Genomic DNA, 19,818 nt, shown 5'->3' on the forward strand with positions numbered 1-19,818 from the left:
GTCATTTTTGGCACACGGACTATACATTTTTCCTTACCTAAATTGCTGTTTATTTTATATTACTGCTACTCATTTGGATGTATGAAAACACCACTTATTACTGTGTTCACTGTAGCAATAATAAAGGTACTGGCACAAAATTGTAAAACAATAGTGGAATGGAACAAACAATGTTATTTGTGATTGGCGCACTTTGTACACAGGCCTGCCCGCTACAGGGTTAAATGGAGAGATAGATATGGAGTTCAAAAATACTGCAGAAAACACGGAAAAGAATGAAATTTAAATAAATGTTCCCGTACAGTGTATTGATCTCATAGGCACTCTTTCTGAACATCAATTTTAGAAAAAAATGTAGCTGAGGAAAAGAAGGGAATCACAAATTTTGTCAGTCAGGATAGTCATAATCTATTGTTGATCAGAGGCCCCTGTAATAATATTTGTTATAATCTGCTTCAAAAAATGTTTCTAGACAAAAATATTTTCTTCTTGTTTGTGGCCCCAGCAAAACATATTTTCTGCATGTACTTAGTGTTACTGTAGTAGAATAATAATTTTGATTAAATGCATATGGAGACAATAATTAATTTCATTAATTGTTGTTAACAGCTCTTGTTATATGCATACTTGGCCTACTGGTGCTGTGGATAGTATCAGCTGGAATTCCATTTATTACAAATCGTTGGTTTAAGAAAAATAGAATTATCACACCAACTACTCAACAAATGGATTCCTTACCACGTGCCGAGAAGGACCAAAACCAACAACAGCAAGCAAAACAAAGGCTTAAATCACTTGACACTTTTAGGGGGTATGTATAATCCTTACTACAAACCTGTAAAGTTTTTTAGGTCTTAAGAAGTACATGACCTTTTCTTATGTTACAATTGTATTAAAGTTATATGATTCATGTGGTAGCAACAATGCAAGATTTCATACAGTCTGAAAAATTTCTCATGGGCATTAATAGTAAACTCCATGAAATTGGGTGAATTACTATCAAATTTCCCGAGAAGTGTTATTGTCACATGACAGAGACCCACACAGATATTTAAATGTGTGACTATCAGATAATCTTTGTCATATCATGCTTTTAAAAGACCCACATAGTAATATAGACAAACAATTCAAAATCCAGGGTGGAATAATGACAATATTATGAAAAGCATGATATAGTGAAGATGCTGGGTCACAGACAGGTTCAACAAAAAGACTCCTAAACCCCCCAAAAGGCCAAAAGGACAAAACACACACACACACACACATACACACACACACACACACACACACACACACACACACACACACACACACACACACACACGTATATGATCACTGTATATAGCTGCTGAGCTGTCAAAGTAATATAAGCAGAAAATCAGACAGAAAAACTAAAAGAATGAATGAAGATCGGTTTAGTTTCAGAAAAGGACAGGGTACATGAGAAGAACTCTGACTTTACACTTGGTAATAAAGATAAGAATTTGAAAAAAATTGACATTCTTCTAGTTTTTGGACCTTGCAAAAGACTTTAATCACAAAATGTGGAATAAGATGCTTGCTACACTGAGATGAGTCAGATTAAAGTACAGAAACAGAGATAAGGAATCTAAAGCATCTACAAAAACCAAGTGTAACTAATAAAAATGGAAGATCAAGAAAGGCAAACTCATGTTAGGCAACACCACGTGTGAAAACATTGCAGCTTATTGATGCTGTTTTTCAACTTATATGTCAAAGGAGAAACAAAAGAAGTAAAGGAAAACTTTGGGTCAAGAATAAATGTTCCATGGGAATGGGTACCAATGACATAATCCTTCTGGCCCAAAAAAAGGAAGGCATGAAAGAAACACTGAATGGAAAAGATAGTATACACTGGCAGTACGCTATGTAGATTAAGGATAAGCAAAGTTAGAATGAAGGCAATGTTTTATAGCAGAAAGAAGGAAAGTGAAATATAAATCTTGAAAGTGACTCGATGGTTGAAAAATCGAATGAATTCCTGTATCTAGGCAGTAAGAATCACAAAAGAAGGCCAAAGCAAGAAAAATACCAACAATATATTGATACAAGTGAAGAAAGCATCATTCAATGTGAAGACTCTAGTGGTATCAGATATGTACTATATTTAGAATGTCTGCCGCCTCCTTCTTCATCGTGTCTACCCACATCCTCACTACAGGTAGGTCCTTCCCAACCTGGGGTCTGAGTGACTTGCACTTCTACATCTACATCTATACTCTGCAACCCACTGTGAGGTGCATGGCAGAGGGTATGTCCCATTGTACCAGTTATTATGGTTTCTTTCTGTTCCTTTCACATATGGAGCACAGGAAGAATGATTGTTTGAATGCCTCGGTGCATGCAGTAATTATTCCAATCTTACCCTCACACTACCTAGAGTAATCATTTAAAGCCAGTTCTTGAAATTTTGTTGACAGACTTTCCCAGGATAGTTTATGTCTGTCTACAAGAGTCTGCCAGTTTAGTTCCTTCACTATCTCTGTGACACTCTTCCCTGGATTAAACAAACCTATGACCATTTATGCTGCCCTTCTCTGTATATGTTCAATATCCCCTGTTATACCTATCTGGTACAGATCCCACACATGTGAGCAACATTCTAAAACTGGTCACACAACTGCTTTGTAAGCAATTGCTTTTGTAGACTGATTGCGGTTCCCCAGTATTCTACCAATAAACCAAAGTGTACCACCTGCTTTACTCATGACTAAGCATTTGTGATCATTCCATTTCATAACCCTACAAAGTATTACACACAGGTATATGTATGAGTTGGCAGATTCCAACTTTGAGTCTTTAATATTATAGTCATAGGACACTATGTATTTTTAGTTTTGTGATGTACAAAATTTTACATTTCTCAACATTTAGAGTCAATCTTTGCACCATGTTGAAATCTTAATGAGATCTGACTGAATATTTATGCAGATACTCTCTCATAGTACCTCATTATAGATAATTGCATCATCTGCAAAAACCAGATTTTACTATTAATATTTGTCTGCAAGGTCATTAATATACAACATGAGCAACAAGGGACTGAACACACTTCCCTGGGGCACACTTGAAGTTACTTTAACATCTGACAATGACTCTCCATCCAAGATAACATGCTGTGTCCTCCCTACCAAAAAGTCCTCCATACAGTGATAAATTTCATTTGGTACCCCATATTATCAAACTTTTGATAATAAGCATAGGTGCAGCACTGAGTTAAATGCTTTTCAGAAAAATCATTCCATCTAACTGGATGCCTTGATCCAAAGCTTTCAGTATGTCATGTGAGAAAAGTGTGAGTTGGGTTTCACATGACCGATTTTTTTGACATTCATGCTGGTTGGCATTGATGAAGTCATTCTGTTCGAGATACCTCATTATGTTTGAACTCAGAAAATGTTCAGAGTGTGCAACAAATCGATGTCAAGGATATTGGATGGTAATTTTGTGGATCACTTATGCTACTCTGCTTGTAGAAGGGTGTGACCTGAGCCTTCTTCTAAGAACTGGGTACAGTTTTCAGTTCAAGGGATCTACAATAGATTATAGTTAGAAGAGGGGCTAACTCAGGTGCAAATTCAGTATAGAATCTGACAGGGATTCTGTGAGGGCCTAGAGCTTTGTTCCGTTTTGACGATTTCAGGTGTTTCTCAACACCACTGACACTATTACTTATTCCATAATCTTTTCAGTGGTATGAGTATTGTATTGGAGAAATTCTCCTGGGTTTTCCTTTGTAAAGGAACATTTGAAAGTGGAGTTCAGCATTTCAGCTTTTACTTTGGTACCCACAATTTCAGTACCTGTCTTATTCATTAGGATCTGGATGCTAACTTTGCTGCCACTAACAGCGTTTACATACAATCAGCATTTCTTTGGATTTTGTGAACTGTCATTTGACAATATTCAACTACTGTAGTCATTGAAGGCTTCATGCATTGCTCTCTTGACAGCCAAAGGTGCTTCATTCAGCATCTCTCTATCTATAGCCCTACACTTTGTTTCACATCTATTATGCAGTAATTTTTGCTTCTTTAGAAGTTTCTTTACAGCGACTGTACACCATGGAGGTTTCCTCCATTTATGAGCTGTTCTATTGAGTACATATCTGTCCAGTGCATGGTCAATTATTCCTTTAAACTTGAGCCAGAGGTCCTCTACATGCTCCTTTCCTGTGCTGAAAGTTTCAAGTTCCTCATTGAGATATGGCACTACTGATTTTTTTATGTAGTTTACTGAATATATATCTCTTTCTACTTGGTTTAGTTGTCCTTTGTACTTTGGTAATCATTGTTGCCACAACCACATCATGGTCATTGACACTGGTTTCCATGTGGACATGCTCAAAGACATCAGGTCTATTTGTTGCCATTAGATTCAATATATTTCCATCATGAATGGGGTTCGTAACTATCTGTTCTAGGTAGTTATCAGAAAAGGCATTTAGCGGAGTTTGGCTCTGAGCACTATGCGACTTAACTTCTCAGGTCATCAGTCGCCTAGAACTTAGAACTAATTAAACCTAACTAACCTAAGGACATCACACACATCCTTCAAACCTGCGACCATAGTGGTCGCTCGGTTCTAGCGGAGTTTCACAGGGTGCCTTATCACAACCACCACTAACAAAACTGTAATTTTCTCAATTTACTATTGGATGATTAAAGTCTCCACTGATGATTCCAGTGTGGTTGGGGAACTTACATACAGGTAAACTGAGATTTTCTCTAAAGTTTTTCGTTACATCAGGAGATGAGTCTGGAGGGTGATAGAAGGATACAGTTATCATTTTATGCCCACCCCTGATGCTGAATCTTGCCCAAACAATCTCACATGCAGCTTCAATTTCTATATCGGTGGATCTGAGTTTCTTGTCTGCTTTGAAAAATTCACCACCTCCATTTCCCATTTGCCAATCCTTTCAAAATACATTTAAATTTTCCCCCAAAATCTCACTGCTATCAATTTCAGTTTCGTTTTAACCTTTCTCAAACCATCCCTCTCTCCTCCCTGAGGAACTATTAATCCAGAAAGCTAGGAAATAGTGTACATGAAAATGGTGACAACCTGTTTGTAATCATTATCAGTGTACTCTCTTAACATACAAACTTATTTTGTCCCACAATTAACAGAAGTAATTTAGATGTTGAAATTGTTTTACAACTATGATATACATTAGGAAAAACATTTCATAAAATACAGTATAAGTATTTTGTGTTTTAAAACACACATGAAGCAAAGGATCTGCCAAATGGAAGAAAATCATACAAAAATAGAAAAAAAGAATTGTTTGGTGCTAACAGATAGATACTAGACTGGTAATCTTTGAAATTAGTAACAGTTGTAAAATTTCAGATATTATTTCCATTTAAGGTGTGCACTATCCGTGGTCTTCAAACTATGTAATAAACATTGCACTGTTCTAAAAATTTCTTTACATGAAGCATCTGTTGATCATTAAAAACATTATGTTAAATGCTTGTGTCATATACAATTATTTTTACCTTTATTTGATTTTTAAAATCTTTTATGAACTGCCCTGTATCATTATTAAATTTCATTACTTTCATCAATTAAATTAAACTTTAAATACTAGGGAAAACAGATTGTGTGTGACAACTTACAGCATGCAGTAACTTGATGATTTATAAATGGATATAAAAACAATGAATGACTTATCTTAGACAAAAAATGCATGCACATTGCTCATGAGTAATATCTTTGAACATCTGTAATGAAAAATGTAGTTACAAGGAGGAACTATACTTTACTATAGGTAGAATAAATGTCTAATTTCCACACAAAACAACAAAAAACTTCAGAACAAGGGATTACTTCATATTTTGTTTCTTATTTACATTTCTTTTTGTATGTAGTCATCACATGATGACTGTTGCAAATGTCATTGTTTACAAAAATATAGCACATATGTTTGTACACTAAGGGTTAATACATTACACATTTATCTATGAAGGTTAATACATCCTTCCAGTGAATACTGACATTAATTTATAAGAAAAGATTTTAATTTCATTGTAAATGGCTCCCCAGTATGTGCTCTTATGGATTCTGGTAATTTATTGCTGTCACACTGAGGCACTGTTACTTTTAGTTTGATTCTTTGTAAAAACTGTGCTTATATCTTGTATTGTTTATGTAAATCATAACATTTGGTTGTGTCACCCTGATGGCTTGCAGAAAATTGAGATATGTATTTTTGATAAAAGCATCACAACAAATCTCCCTGTATCCTAGACAATGTATCAGCCTGACACCTTTTGTATTCTGTTCAAGTGGCCATCACTGGCACCTTGCCCCATCCTCCACCAGAGCTCCATCCCATAACTTGTAAATGGGAAAATTGTTTTCAGCATTTTATTACATACGATTTTGTATGGTTGGCTAAGCAAGCACAGTGCATTGCTTGTTTTCCTGCATACAAAGTAAACACAGGGTGTATATGACCCGGGAGAACTGGAAAAAACCCGGAAATTTTTGCATCCGGGAGAAAACTAGGAAAAAGCCGGGAATTTTTTAGAATTTCGGGAATTTTTCGTTGTTTTAGTTTTCAGTTAAATTTTTGTAATTTTGACTGGTATGAATCGATAATCTAACAAAGGATATTACTGTATCCTGCTACTGCAGAATAATACTGCAACAATAAAATGTTAACGAGAAAAAAAAAACGAAAATAAAACATAAATCGCAAAGGAAATGTGCCATATACAACAAAAAAAACACGGTGCTCACACAAGTGTTTGCCAACAGCAAAATGTGTCAAAAGCTTAAGGGAGACTATGCAATGCTTTATAACAGCAAATTGCCTCTGATGAGTGTGACGTCACAACTATTTAGATTTGTTTTAGCAGTTATGAGCGGGCTCATGTGCATGCGCAGTTGAATGGTGTATGAGTAGTACCTTCTCACGTTTCTGGCTACAGAAATGGGGCTGTTGGCTGTGTAAACAGTCGCAGCAAGCAGCTAGATGCATCTGGGAAAAATTTTCCTGCCACGCCCAAGCTACCAGATTCACGCATGCGCAGCAGTCCCGTATCTATGAGGGAGGGAAGGGGGGGGGGGTAAATTCATATTCTTGAGGAGAAAAAACCTTGTTTCACAAGGTGCCTAGCATCCAGCTCACGTTGGTCTATCGATTACTCATATGATTTTGATGTGCGTCCCTGTTGGCTTTTGAACACACTCTGTAAGCTGATTTCTGGATGAATCATAAGCTGCGCGGGGTAGCTGTGCGGTCTGAGGCGACTTGTCACGGTTCGTGTGGCTCCCCCCGTCAGATGTTCGAATCCTCCCATGGGCATGGGTGTGTTTGCTGTCCTTAGCGTTAAGTTGGTTTAAGTTAGATTAAGTAGTATGTAAGCCTAGGGACCAATGACATCAGCAGTTTGGTGCCATAGTTAAATAAATAAGTTGATTTTTGAATGCGTGCGTAGTGTTCGTGATGTCTGTGGTAGGGGAATCCTCATTGCATCTAGAAATAAACTTTCCTGCAGGCAAAAGGGGACTGGGCTATAAAAGCTGAGAGGAGTAGAGCCGAACAAGTGAACGCAAATTGCTGTCTGTTTATGTTGTTGATTGGGTTTGCGAATGATCAGTGTTGTTATAATTACTAGGAAAATCCATAGATTCAGACATCCAGAGTGGAAATAAAAAACTAACAGATATAACAGGTAAGAAAGATTTTGTATTATCTTCTCGGTGTATCCAGGAAAATGAAATTTTGTCAGAAATTTTTCAGCCAGGTTGCTACACTAGTAAGGGCCAGTTGTACAGTGTCCGTCTAGCAGCCGCGTAGGTTCTATTCTGCAAGTAGCATGGAAAATGGTTTGTATGAACATAGCAATGCCTAACCGGAGAATAATAAGGGATAACTAAACCGGTGATTCTGGCAGGGTTAGTGAAGTTAACCGGCGAGTAAGTTTTGACAAAGGCAGGAATAGTTTCAGAATTAGTCATGACAAGATTGTTCGTTGGAATGAGGAAGGAGAAGAAATGAGGACTTCACACAAATTAGGGAAGAATATGACGATTCTAAATTCATATAATAATATCGTACTTTTCCATCTCATGCTCGAGAAACTGGAGTGTATGAATGAAATGTGAAGCTGTTTTTTAACATAAAGGTTTTTGCTTGTAGTAGGCATAATAGGCATTTTATGTTGGTCTTTGTGAATTATATTCTGTCATGTTATAAAAATGACCATTTGTGCCAAAACAGTCTCATTTATTTGGTGTGTGCTACAACTTCTGCAGTGTTAGAAAGGCCTATTTTGTTTTATCTAGCAGACATTGACAAAATAGATGCAATCAAATTGAGAACCCACACCAGTCTTGAGTACTGTTTGTATTAACAGCTTACGCAGTATTAGACAACAATATTTTGATTTTTCATGTAGCAAAACGTTTGACGAACTTTGATGAGGTAATAGATTCTTTCGCAGAAAGGAAAGCACGCCATGTAAAGCTGTAGCAAGGTTAGAGCAAAAACAATGCTAGGAGCTAAGGATTGAAGAAATGTGTACTGTATTGTTTGTCTCTTGTCTTTACTGGTTTTATGTATCCTATATTTAATTTTATGTCACCCAAAACAGAAAGTTATTAGCTAACAGGCAATCAAGAGTGCAAATTTTCTGAAGAGTTCTTGTTCTCCCGATTACAAGGGAGCAGGAGATACACCACAGGACATTTTAATTTCTGCTGTCCTGAATATAGTTTGGTGGCATCCAGTACAAAATATACACGTTTCAATTCCATGGAGTGAAATACAGTGACATGCGATAGAAGAATGCCGCGTGAAGAGGGGTGGCACCACACTCTGGCACACTTAAGACCAAATAACATGTCTTACATTTCCTCGAACATATATGTTTTATGTATCAAACACCTCCAGTTCAGAAATGTCGTAGATCCGGGGCTGATGCTCAGAGCAGTCTAGGTTACAGTGGGGAAGTGTGTAGTCTCCATGTGACCCGTGTTTACATTTAGTTCAAAATGGCTCTGAGCACTAGGGGACTTAAATTCTGAGATCATCAGTCCCCTAGAACTTAGAACTACTTAAACTTAACTAATCTACGGACATCACACACATCCATGCCCAAGGCAGGATTCGAACCTGTGACCGTAGCGGTCGTGTGTTTCCAGACTGTGCACGTAGAACCGCTCGGCCACTCCAGCCGGCTAACATTTAGTGATTATGGTGTTTCCTGTTCGTTTACTGCTCTCACGCCAAATGAAAATAAAATGGATTTCTGTGGCCGGGAGCTATCAAGTGAATTAATTACAGAAGGCTAATATACATTGTTAGTTTCAGATTTCATTTTATTCCCACTTTTCTGACAGCCATGCATTAATCGCCTTGTAGAACAATGAAGTTATTTTTGTCAGTTTGCTAAAGAAATTTGATTTTTATTAATCTTTTACAGTGAGGCAGTCAATGTGTTTGAAACGAAGTGTTTAGCTCCACACTATTTGCTAATTTCAACTGCTCGCTGCTTTTCAAGTGCACGTTTTCATCTTCAAGTACATGTGGCATTATGCCATAATAAAGAATCAAAAATGAGTTAATACAGTACTGGTACTCCAAGAAAATTTATATCCCGAAACCCACACTAAAAAGCTTAATATCAGGTTGAGGCCTACTTCATTGGTAATCTGGACATAAGAATGTGCTCTTTAAGTATGCCCTTTAAATGTGCCATTTTAGTATGGTTCACGAAAATCCAATGTTCTTGCAGTATCCTCTGATGTCTTTTATGACAAAGTCTATGATCTTTTAATGTTTTACATGTTGTTGTTGTTGTGGTCTTCAGTCCTGAGACTGGTTTGATGCAGCTCTCCATGCTACTCTATCCTGTGCAAGCTTTTTCATCTCCCAGTACCTACTGCAACCTACATCCTTCTGAATCTGCTTAGTGTATTCATCTCGTGGTCTCCCTCTACGATTTTTACCCTCCACGCTGCCCTCCAATACTAAATTGGTGATCCCTTGATGCCTCAGAACATGCCCTACCAACCGATCCCTTCTTCTGGTCAAGTTGTGCCACAAACTTCTCTTCTCCCCAATCCTATTCAATACTTCCTCATTAGTTACATGATCTACCCATCTAATCTTCAGCATTCTTCTGTAGCACCACATTTCGAAAGCTTCTATTCTCTTCTTGTCTAAACTATTTATCGTCCATGTTTCACTTCCATACATGGCTACACTCCATACGAATACTTTCAGAAATGACTTCCTGACACTTAAATCAATACTGGATGTTAACAAATTTCTCTTCTTCAGAAACGCTTTCCTTGCCATTGCCAGTCTACATTTTATATCCTCTCTACTTCGACCATCATCAGTTATTTTGCTCCCCAAATAGCAAAACTCCTTTACTACTTTAAGTGCCTCATTTCCTAATCTAATTCCCTCAGCATCACCCGACTTAATTAGACTACATTCCATTATCCTTGTTTTGCTTTTGTTGATGTTCATCTTATATCCTCCTTTCAAGACACTGTCCATTCCATTCAACTGCTCTTCCAAGTCCTTTGCTGTCTCTGACAGAATTACAATGTCATCGGCGAACCTCAAAGTTTTTATTTCTTCTCCATGAATTTTAATACCTACTCCGAATTTTTCTTTTGTTTCCTTTACTGCTTGCTCAATATACAGATTGAACAACATCGGGGAGAGGCTACAACCCTGTCTTACTCCCTTCCCAACCACTGCTTCCCTTTCATGTCCCTCGACTCTTATAACTGCCATCTGGTTTCTGTACAAATTGTAAATAGCCTTTCGCTCCCTGTATTTTACCCCTGCCACCTTTAGAATTTGAAAGAGAGTATTCCATTCAACATTGTCAAAAGCTTTCTCTAAGTCTACAAATGCTAGAAACGTAGGTTTGCCTTTCCTTAATCTTTCTTCTAAGATAAGTCGTAAGGTCAGTATTGCCTCACGTGTTCCAGTGTTTCTACGGAATCCAAACTGATCTTCCCCGAGGTTGGCTTCTACTAGTTTTTCCATTCGTCTGTAAAGAATTCGTGTTAGTATTTTGCAGCTGTGACTTATTAAGCTGATAGTTCGGTAATTTTCACATCTGTCAACACCTGCTTTCTTTGGGATTGGAATTATTATATTCTTCTTGAAGTCTGAGGGTATTTCGCCTGTTTCATACATCTTGCTCACCAGATGGTAGAGTTTTGTCAGGACTGGCTCTCCCACGGCCGTCAGTAGTTCCAATGGAATATTGTCTATTCCGGGGGCCTTGTTTCGACTCAGGTCTTTCAGTGCTCTGTCAAACTCTTCACGCAGTATCGTATCTCCCATTTCATCTTCATCTACATCCTCTTCCATTTCCATAATATTGCCCTCAAGTACATCGCCCTTGTATAGACCCTCTATATACTCCTTCCACCTTTCTGCTTTCCCTTCTTTGCTTAGCACTGGGTTTCCATCTGAGCTCTTGATATTCATACAAGTCGTTCTCTTATCTCCAAAGGTCTCTTTAATTTTCCTGTAGGCAGTATCTATCTTACCCCTAGTGAGATAGGCCTCTACATCCTTACATTTGTCCTCTAGCCATCCCTGCTTAGCCATTTTGCACTTCCTGTCGATCTCATTTTTGAGACGTTTGTATTCCTTTTTGCCTGTTTCACTTACTGCATTTTTATATTTTCTCCTTTCATCAATTAAATTCAATATTTCTTCTGTTACCCAAGGATTTCTACTAGCCCTCGTCTTTTTACCTACTTGATCCTCTGCTGCCTTCACTACTTCATCCCTCAAAGCTACCCATTCTTCTTCTACTGTATTTATTTCCCCCATTCCTGTCAATTGCTCCCTTATGCTCTCCCTGAATCTCTGTACAACCTCTGGTTCTTTTAGTTTATCCAGGTCCCATCTCCTTAAATTCCCACCTTTTTGCAGTTTCTTCAGTTTTAATCTACAGGTCATAACCAATAGATTGTGGTCAGAGTCCACATCTGCCCCTGGAAATGTCTTACAATTTAAAACCTGGTTCCTAAATCTCTGTCTTACCATTATATAATCTATCTGATACCTTTTAGTATCTCCAGGGTTCTTCCATGTATACAACCTTCTTTCATGATTCTTAAACCAAGTGTTAGTTATGATTATATTGTGCTCTGTGCAAAATTCTACCAGGCGGCTTCCTCTTTCATTTCTGTCCCCCAATCCATATTCACCTACTATGTTTCCTTCTCTCCCTTTTCCTACACTCGAATTCCAGTCACCCATGACTATTAAATTTTCGTCTCCCTTCACAATCTGAATAATTTCTTTTATTTCATCATACATTTCTTCAATTTCTTCGTCATCTGCAGAGCTAGTTGGCATATAAACTTGTACTACTGTAGTAGGTGTGGGCTTCGTATCTATCTTGGCCACAATAATGCGTTCACTATGCTGTTTGTAGTAGCTTACCCGCATTCCTATTTTCCTATTCATTATTAAACCTACTCCTGCATTACCCCTATTTGATTTTGTGTTTATAACCCTGTAGTCACCTGACCAGAAGTCTTGTTCCTCCTGCCACCGAACTTCACTAATTCCCACTATATCTAACTTCAACCTATCCATTTCCCTTTTTAAATTTTCTAACCTACCTGCCCGATTAAGGGATCTGACATTCCACGCTCCGATCCGTAGAACACCAGTTTTCTTTCTCCTGATAACGACATCCTCTTGAGTAGTCCCCGCCCGGAGATCCGAATGGGGGACTATTTTACCTCCGGAATATTTTACCCAAGAGGACGCCATCATCATGTAATCATACAGTAAAGCTGCATGCCCTCGGGAAAAATTACGGCTGTAGTTTCCCCTTGCTTTCAGCCGTTCGCAGTACCAGCACAGCAAGGCCGTTTTGGTTATTGTTACAAGGCCAGATCAGTCAATCATCCAGACTGTTGCCCTTGCAACTACTGAAAAGGCTGCTGCCCCTCTTCAGGAACCACACGTTTGTCTGGCCTCTCAACAGATACCCCTCCGTTGTGGTTGCACCTACGGTACGGCTATCTGTATCGCTGAGGCACGCAAGCCTCCCCACCAACGGCAAGGTCCATGGTTCATGGGGGGGGGTTTTACATGTACGAACAATTTATGTCAAATACTAAGGCCTATGGTACATAGGTGGTGTAAAAGAATTAAGTTTCTAAGTCATCTCTTTAGGTATGTAGGCAGGAGTTCAACATATGTATGTGTGTGATACTGCACGGCCCCAGCTTCTGCAAGAGAAGTGCATGGTCGAACAGATCAGTAGCCTTTGTGGGGTCTAGAGATATGCCTACAGTAGTCTTTCCTTCATCTAGACAACTTTGAACTTTATGTAAAAATTTTGTGATAGCTATTGTGGTATAGTGGTCTTTTTGAAGTCCTTGTTGGGTTTCTGTGAGGAGTTGTCTTTTTTGTGTGAAAAAGGCACTAAGGTGTGTCAGCTTCACCTATTCAAAAGCCTTACTAAATATGGGAATCAGTGATAGTGGTATATAGTTTGATACTTTGCCCTTTGATGCTTTGTAGCCTTCCGTACCTCAGTTGATAAAAACAGAAACCATATAGGATAACTTTGTTGTCAGCCTGTCCCTCTATTAAGGCCCACTTTTCTTGAGAATCAGTATAGGTATCAATTTGAAATTTATGTCAAATACCAAGGTCTAACGCCACTTGGTAGTGTAAAAAAATTTAAGCTTCTAAGTTGTTGCAGTCAAAAGATAGTCATTTCTGTCATATTTTGATATTCCCAAACTCGCTCATCAAAACCAATCGGGTACTTCCTGTTGACCGAGAATAATGAAATTTGACTAGAAGTAAACTCTCACAATACAAGTAAAGGAAAAAAATCAAAAAATTGTTAATTTGTAACTATGAAAAGTATAGATTACTACTAAACCATATAGTAGAGGTGCAGAGTCACAGATAGGCACAACCAAAAAAGTGTCAAACAAGTAAGCTTTTGGCCAAAAAGACCTTCACTAGAATTAGATAACATACATACACACACACACACACACACACACACACACACACACACACACACACAAATGCAAATACAACTCCCACACACAACACCATAGTATCTGGCTGCCACAGTAAGTAGTAATCTATCCTCTTCACAATATTATGTAAATGAAAAAATAGTCAATTTTTGACAATTTAATGTATTTGGATAGATAAAAAAATCTATTCATCAAGCGGTGGCAGGAGAACACACATATAAAAGAACGTTATTCTTACACAAGCTTTTGGAGCCCAGTGGCTCCTTCTTCCAGCAGAAGGGTTGAAGGGGAAGATAGAGGGGTGAAGGAAAGGGATTGGAGAGGCTTAGGAAGAGGGGTGAATTTTGGAAAAGTCATCCAGAACCATGGGTCAGGGGCGACTTACCGAACAGGATGAGACAGGAAGGCCGATTGTTGGGGACTGCACCAGAAGAATCTTGAAAACCTGAGTGGTTAAAGGTGGGAAACAAGGTAATATACAAGACAGAGATTACTGCTAAAACATCATGCACAAGTTAATAAGAGTGAAAAGCAAAGTGCAAACTGTGTAACAGAGATGGTAGGTAGAGGGTGAAAAATAGACAGGTGAGAAAATGAAAGATGTAGAAAACTAAAGTGGAGTAAAGAAAGGAGTAGTTACTGTGAAGAAATGCTGAGACTACACTGCATTATTCGACCCTGGATTTTCCATGATTTAATTTGTAATTATACCTCGTACAAAGCATTTTTTGCCATTTGTTGTCCATCTCTCTGTTTGTCTCTTAAGACCCCTTTTCCTGAGGAATGGAAGTATCAAGTTGAAATTTATGTCAAATACTAAGGCCTATGGTACGTAGGTGGTGTAAAAGAATTAAGTTTCTAAGTCAACGCAGTCAAAAAATATGCCTAAATACATTACATACTTTGATACTCACCTACTCACTCATCAAAACCTATAGATGAACCATATACATATTTATGCCCTCAGGCTTCGCAGCGTGACTTCTCACATGCCAGCGATAAAAAAATGTCTATCCCAAAATTTCATCTGGCGAGTACATACGGAAGAAAAAGGACGTTAAAGAGTGGTAATGTGGCAACACTGTACCACATGTATGGTAACTACATCTGTCAGCTCATACATGTTGTGCTGTACATTTGGTGCAGTGGATATAGTTCTGGGTCGAGGGTTCGATCCTGGGTTAGGACGCATTTCTTCATTTGCTAATTTCATTCTGACGTTTCATACTGTAATATACACCGTTTCTTAGGTCACATGTATCCTAAATTTACAACATTTTGCAATGCTTAACATACCAAATACGTAGTTAGATAAATAAAAAAATACACAGTTGAAACAAATGACCTGTCATAGGACAGAATAACAACAAAAACAATCTCAATTTCGAGATGCTAAAGATTATAGCACAGTACAATAACACAACATCTACTTGTCATTTATACTATATGTAATATGAGTGCTCAGATGTCGCAGACTAGCAACCAGTGCAATTGCAATGTCCATATTAATGACTGCATGACCTTCACAACAAAATACATTTCCCTCAGAACAACAGATGCTCAAAGCAACCTCCCTGCATGTCCAAACATTGTGCAATCCACCAGGTCATACAGCTCTGAATCCTTCGCAGCAAAGGTGTGTCCAGTCACAAGAGCAGCATGAACACACACCACCAATAATTCTTCCACGTTTGTCAGTGCAGTAGAGTATACATGTGCTCCTTCAGGTGCCCCTACAGAAAGAATGCCAGGTGTTTTAGGTCAGGTCAGTGCGATGGCCATACAACTAGACCTACATGTCTGAGCAATTTCCCTGCACATGTTCTTTCCAAAAGCTGTCAAACATTAATTCCAGAGTGTGGAGGTGCACCATAATGTTGGAAGCATATCCTCTGCTGAAGATGTAGTGGAACATCTTCCAGTGCATCACGCAGATACTTTGAGAGGAATGCATGATACCTTCATGCAGTCAACCAGTCAGGCAACATTTTAGGGGCCCAAACAGCTGTTGTCCAATATTCCGGCCCAGATGTTGATACCAAAGCAAACTTGATATCCATGGTTGCAGGTGCTGTGCGGGTTAACCTCACACCAATGGTGGGCACTGTACGTATTAAAGACACCCTCACGACTGAATGCTGCTTCATCCGACCATATTACGGTGTTCACGAAGTCATCATTGGTTTCCTGTTGTTGGAACCATGCACAGAATTGCATCCGCTGATGGTGATCTGCAGGATGCAGGTGTAGCATGAAAGCGTAATGATAGGGGTGCAGCCCATGCTCATGCAGCACGTTAATGACTGTGCGTTGCGAGACATGCAGCTGCCTTGCTACGCTACGTGTACTTCTCTGAGGTTTTTGGTGTATGACCTCCAGAATAGCTTCCTCAGTAGCTGGAATATGGCAAGTCTGTGGATGACCTCTGTCACATCTGTGGATAACCTCTGTCACATGATGATGGAAGGAGAGAACCTGACTCCTGAAGGCACAGCTCCAGATGACGAAACACATATTTATCTGGATGGCGTTGATGAGGATATCTTGCAGCATATTCGTGAGTGGCAACACCAGCCTGGTTATCAGATGCGCTAAGGACCTGAAGCATATCCATATATTCATTGTTTGTGCATGCCATAAGTCTGTCACACTGGTTTAGAGGTTTACAGTGAGAAAATTTGATATGCATACCCTTGTACACTGGAGTCTGTCAAGGGCACATTACTCTGCTTGCAACTAGTCCCTGTCTGGTGGACAGCACATACAGTATAAACATGCCATGAGTCCTGTGCATTGTCCACCTAATGCGCATTACCCCTCTGACAGATATTGTTCTGCTTGATTCATCCCAACATCACGAATCATGAAATGTTCAATTATTATTATTATTTCAGATTACACTGTCTCCCTAATGGTAATAGATGTGATGTTTCCACAATCCCATCGATAGAATAATAATAACAACAACAACAATAATAATAATAATAATAATACAGGATCAAACAATAAACACCAGATATTACAGCAAGCATATTATTAAAGATCCCAATACCACAACAGATAAATGCAGACTTTGCAAACAACAAATAGAAACAGTAGATCACATCACAAGTGGATGTACAATACTAGCAAATACAGAATACACCAGAAGACATGACAATGTAGCAAAAATAATACATCAGCAGCTTGCCTTACAACATAAACTTATAAAACAACACGTTTCCACATACAAGTATGCACCACAAAATGTACTGGAGAATGATGAATACAAATTATACTGGAACAGAACTATTATAACAGATAAAACAACACCACATAACAAACCTGACATCATACTCACCAATAAAAAGAAGAAATTAACACAACTAATGGAAATATCCATACCCAATACAACAAATATACAAAAGAAAACAGGAGAAAAAATTGAAAAATACATCCAACTGGCTGAGGAAGTCAAGGACATGTGGCTTCAGGATAAAGTTGGCATTATACCAATTATACTATCAACTACAGGAGTCATACCACACAATATCCACCAGTACATCAACGCAATACAGTTACATCCAAACTTATATATACAACTACAGAAATCCATAATTATTGATACATGTTCAATTACTCGAAAGTTCCTAAATGCAATATAACATATACCGTACAGTTAAAAGGAAGTCACACTTGATCAAGGTCCGTGTCACTTTCCATTTTTGACCAGACATAACGTCTGAGAAAAGAAAGAAATAATAATAATAATAATAATAATAATAATAATAATGCACCGCGTGGAGGCCCGGGAAAAGAATAGGCCTCTGGTATGTTCTGCCACTCGCAAAAGGCAACGAAAAGAACAGACCACTAATAGGGCTAACCCCCCTTTTAGTGTGATTAGTTGGTTCAGGACAGAACTAATGAAGCCTCAGACAAGTGATGTCATGGTCGGGGACGACGCTTGAACCCTATGCCCGTCCACAATGGTAACGACACTGCTAGCCACACAGAAAATGATTTAAATCCAAATAGAGGTGTTTTGCAGGATATGCTTCCTGCAACCACTCTAGAAGGAAAACAAAGACAGAGGATGAGATGGTCAGATAAAGTTAACCGACACCTCATGTTCTGTTACTACCAAGCAACAAACTTAGGAATCAACACAACTGGATACAGATCACAAGTATACCCAACATTTATTACCAGATACCCAGAATTAAAATTTTTAACGGAACAACGACTAGCTGATCAGATCCATGTAATAATCAAAAATAACAGGACACCCCAGTCAGAATTAGAAAACATCAAACAACAAGTACAACAAATACTGGAACAAAATAATATGCAATCAGAAGAAGAAGTGAATACAGTAATGGACTCAAACATCCCAGAGCAAACAAACAAAGAACAACACGCATCAATTAAACAATCAGAGGAAAACGAAATCTTAAGACAGCCACCAGAACAAGCACAAATAGAACACGAAGTGACACACATGTTAGATATAGAAGACAAATTTCAGCTGACATATATAGAATACAAAGACACAAATACAGACATTAGGTCATTCTTGCATAGACCCCCTAATAACCCACAAGTTGAAACAACAATAACAACTATCAACACAATCATACACAACAAAATAAATGAAAATACAACTATGGAAGAGTTACAACTACTGGTTTATATAGGAGCACTCACTACACTAAATATACACACTAGGCAGAGATCAGAACCAACCAACACACAGAAGAAACCCACAAAACCAGCATGGCAACACAGGCTACAGATCAGAATAGAAAACTGAGAAAAGACGTCGGACAGCTAACACAATTGACAAGAAATGAAATATCAGACCAAAAAATGAAAAAGGTTAGGTAAAATCTCACAACAAGAAGCGATGGAGCAATTAGATGAAAAGAAGCAGAAATTACAAGCATTGGCCAAATGACTTAGAAGATACAAAAAAAGAGAAAATAGAAGGAAACAAAACCAAACATTCAACACAAACCAAAAGAAATTTTATCTGACAGTAGATAACACATACATTAAAATACAATCCACCAAACATAACAGACATGGAACACTTCTGGAGCAACATATGGTCAAACCCGGTACTACATAACAGACATGCATGGTGAATACAAGCAGAAACAGACACATACAAGATGATACCACAAATGCCTGAAGCGATAATTTTGCAACATGAAGTCACCCAAGCAATTAATTCTACACACAATTGGAAAGCCCCTGGAAAAGATAAAATAGCAAATTTCTGTCTAAAGAAGTTCACCTCAACACATTCACACCTAACTAAATTATTTAACAGTTACATTGCAGACCCATACACAGTCCCTGATACACTTACACAAGGAATAACTTATCTGAAACCTAAAGATCAAGCAGACACAGCAATCCCAGCAAAATATTGCCCCATAACATATGCCTACCAACAATATACAAAATATTGACTTCAGTCATTACACAGAAATTAATGACACATACAACACAGAACAAAATTATAAATGAAGAACAAAAAGGCTGCTGAAATGGAACACGAGGATGTAAAGAGCAACTGATAATAGATGCAGAGGTGACATATCAAGCTAAAACTAAACAAAGGTCGCTACACTACGCATACATTGATTACCAAAAAGCTTTTGATAGTGTACCCCACTCATGGTTACTACAGATATTGGAAATATACAAAGTAGGTCCTAAGTTGATACGATTCCTAAACATAGTAATGAAAAATTGGAAAACCACACTTAATATCCAAACAAATTCAAATAATAT

At 38.2% G+C, this 19,818-nt stretch overlaps 1 protein-coding gene across 1 annotated transcript in view; it reads left to right on the forward strand.

Moving 5' to 3' along the window:
* The window catches only part of LOC126419448 (heparan-alpha-glucosaminide N-acetyltransferase), a 314,616-nt gene that overhangs the window by 234,313 nt on the left and 60,485 nt on the right, over positions 1–19,818 (forward strand). The window contains exon 6 of the mRNA XM_050086639.1: positions 610–811. Within this exon, the coding sequence (XP_049942596.1) occupies positions 610–811 (202 nt within the window). The remainder of the gene's footprint in view (positions 1–609; positions 812–19,818) is intronic.

This window comes from Schistocerca serialis, chromosome 1 (genome assembly GCF_023864345.2).
Source record: "Schistocerca serialis cubense isolate TAMUIC-IGC-003099 chromosome 1, iqSchSeri2.2, whole genome shotgun sequence".
Classification (NCBI taxonomy): domain Eukaryota; kingdom Metazoa; phylum Arthropoda; class Insecta; order Orthoptera; family Acrididae; genus Schistocerca; species Schistocerca serialis.